The 1,816-nt window shown below is 41.6% G+C and overlaps 1 protein-coding gene across 1 annotated transcript; it reads left to right on the top strand.

Moving 5' to 3' along the window:
• Window positions 1-258: 258 nt before the first annotated feature.
• On the top strand, window positions 259-1,521 carry LOC142556465 (adenylate isopentenyltransferase 3, chloroplastic-like). The gene has a single exon (XM_075667928.1). The coding sequence runs from the start codon at window positions 483-485 to the stop codon at window positions 1,431-1,433; it is 951 nt and encodes a 316-aa protein (XP_075524043.1). The 5' UTR covers window positions 259-482; the 3' UTR covers window positions 1,434-1,521.
• The last annotated feature ends 295 nt before the right edge of the window (window positions 1,522-1,816 follow it).

Raw genomic sequence — 1,816 nt, 5'->3', positions numbered from 1 at the left:
GTTTTGTGAGACGAATTTCTTATTTGGGTCATCCATGAAAAAAAATTATTTTTTATGCTAAGAGTATTACTGTTTATTGTGAATATCGGTAGGGTTGACCCGTCTAACAGATAAAGATTTTTGAGATCGTCTCATAAGATACCTATTCATAGAAAAAAGGACAATTAATCAAAGGTTTCTTTTTCTTGGAGTATACCTCCATAAATAACACACCCTTCTATCTCATTTGTTGCAAACAAATGTTTTTGTCTTCAACCCAATTCCCAAAATTCATACTTTCCTTCCAATTAACCTTCCATCATTTTAAGCATATACAAGGCATTATCACCTTTTTGTATGTATTATAAGATTTCAAGTTCTTGAATTGTAAATATATAGAAACAAGATTTCTTCTCTATTGTCAATATTTTGTTGTTCCAAAATCATAATTCTCACTAAAATTTTTGGGCTTTTATTTGGTACTCTATTCATCATTATTAAATATGCAAATATCACTGTCTGTGTGCAAACAAACGCGCCCTTTGCTACAGTTTCCGGCGAATGCTATCTCGCAACTCCTCCACAGCCGGAAAGAAAAGGTCGTGGTGGTAATGGGAGCCACCGGCGCGGGGAAATCCCGCCTCTCCGTCGACCTCGCCACGCGTTTCCCGGCGGAGGTGATCAATTCCGACAAAATGCAGGTGTACAAAGGTCTCGATATAGCCACCAACAAAATCACTGACGAGGAGCGCTGCGGCGTCCACCACCATCTCCTCGGAGACGTCGACCCCGAATCAGATTTCTCCCCAGCCAATTTCCGCTCCTTGGCGTCATCTGCCGTGGAATCCATACTCCACCGCGAGCAGCTTCCCATCATAGTCGGCGGCTCCAATTCATTCATCGAAGCACTGGTTGACAGCGATTTCCGTTCGAGATACGATTGCTGTTTCCTGTGGGTGGACGTTTCGATGCCGACGTTGCATTCCTTCGTCTCGGATCGGGTGGATCGAATGGTGGAAAGAGGAATGGTGACTGAAGTTCGAGAGTTCTTCAATCCAGATGCCGATTACTCTAGAGGGATCCGAAGAGCAATCGGAGTCCCGGAACTGGACAACTTTTTCCGCATAGAATCATTCTCCGACTACGAGGAAACTCGAGCTCGGATTCTAGCCGAAGCAATTGACCGAATAAAGATAAACACCAGAAAATTGGCGTGCCACCAGTTGGAGAAAATTCTCCGGCTCCGGAATGTGAAAGGGTGGGAACTACACCGCCTCGATGCCACCGATGTGTTCAGGAAACGCGGTGGAGTAGCGGAGGCTGCGTGGGAGAATATAGTGGCTGGGCGGAGTGCCGCTATAGTAAGTAGGTTTTTGTGTGATCGCCGACGAGTGGCGCACTGCGGCGGCACACCGGGCATGGAAGCATCGCTAATGGTGGCTGCAAGTTACTGAGTTGGAGTAGACAACGTAGTACTGTTGCCATTTTGGGAAAATTTTTAAACTTGAGTTCCCTGTCGGATTTTACCCAACTCACTCAAACTTTTACTATCACTATATTTAATCTTGTATTCACGAGTTATTTAAAATATGATGCTTCTGAATATTTTATACAAATTATCATATACAAAAATAATTTTAAGTCAAGATATTATATAATATTATAATTCAAGTTAAAAATAATCTAAATACCAACCACCTATCTTCGTTAATATTGTGATGGGCTACACATAACCCACATCATAAATCCTTTTTTTTAATAATAATATTAGGCAAAAACTTGTGTGAAAAGATCTCACGAATCTTTTATTTGGGTTATCCATGAAAAAATATTATTT

The sequence above is a fragment of the Primulina tabacum genome, chromosome 9, assembly GCF_025594145.1.
Source record: "Primulina tabacum isolate GXHZ01 chromosome 9, ASM2559414v2, whole genome shotgun sequence".
NCBI classification, from domain to species: Eukaryota; Viridiplantae; Streptophyta; class Magnoliopsida; order Lamiales; family Gesneriaceae; genus Primulina; species Primulina tabacum.
Note: the sequence above shows the minus strand (reverse complement) of the source record. Positions and strands in the feature narration are given on the sequence as shown.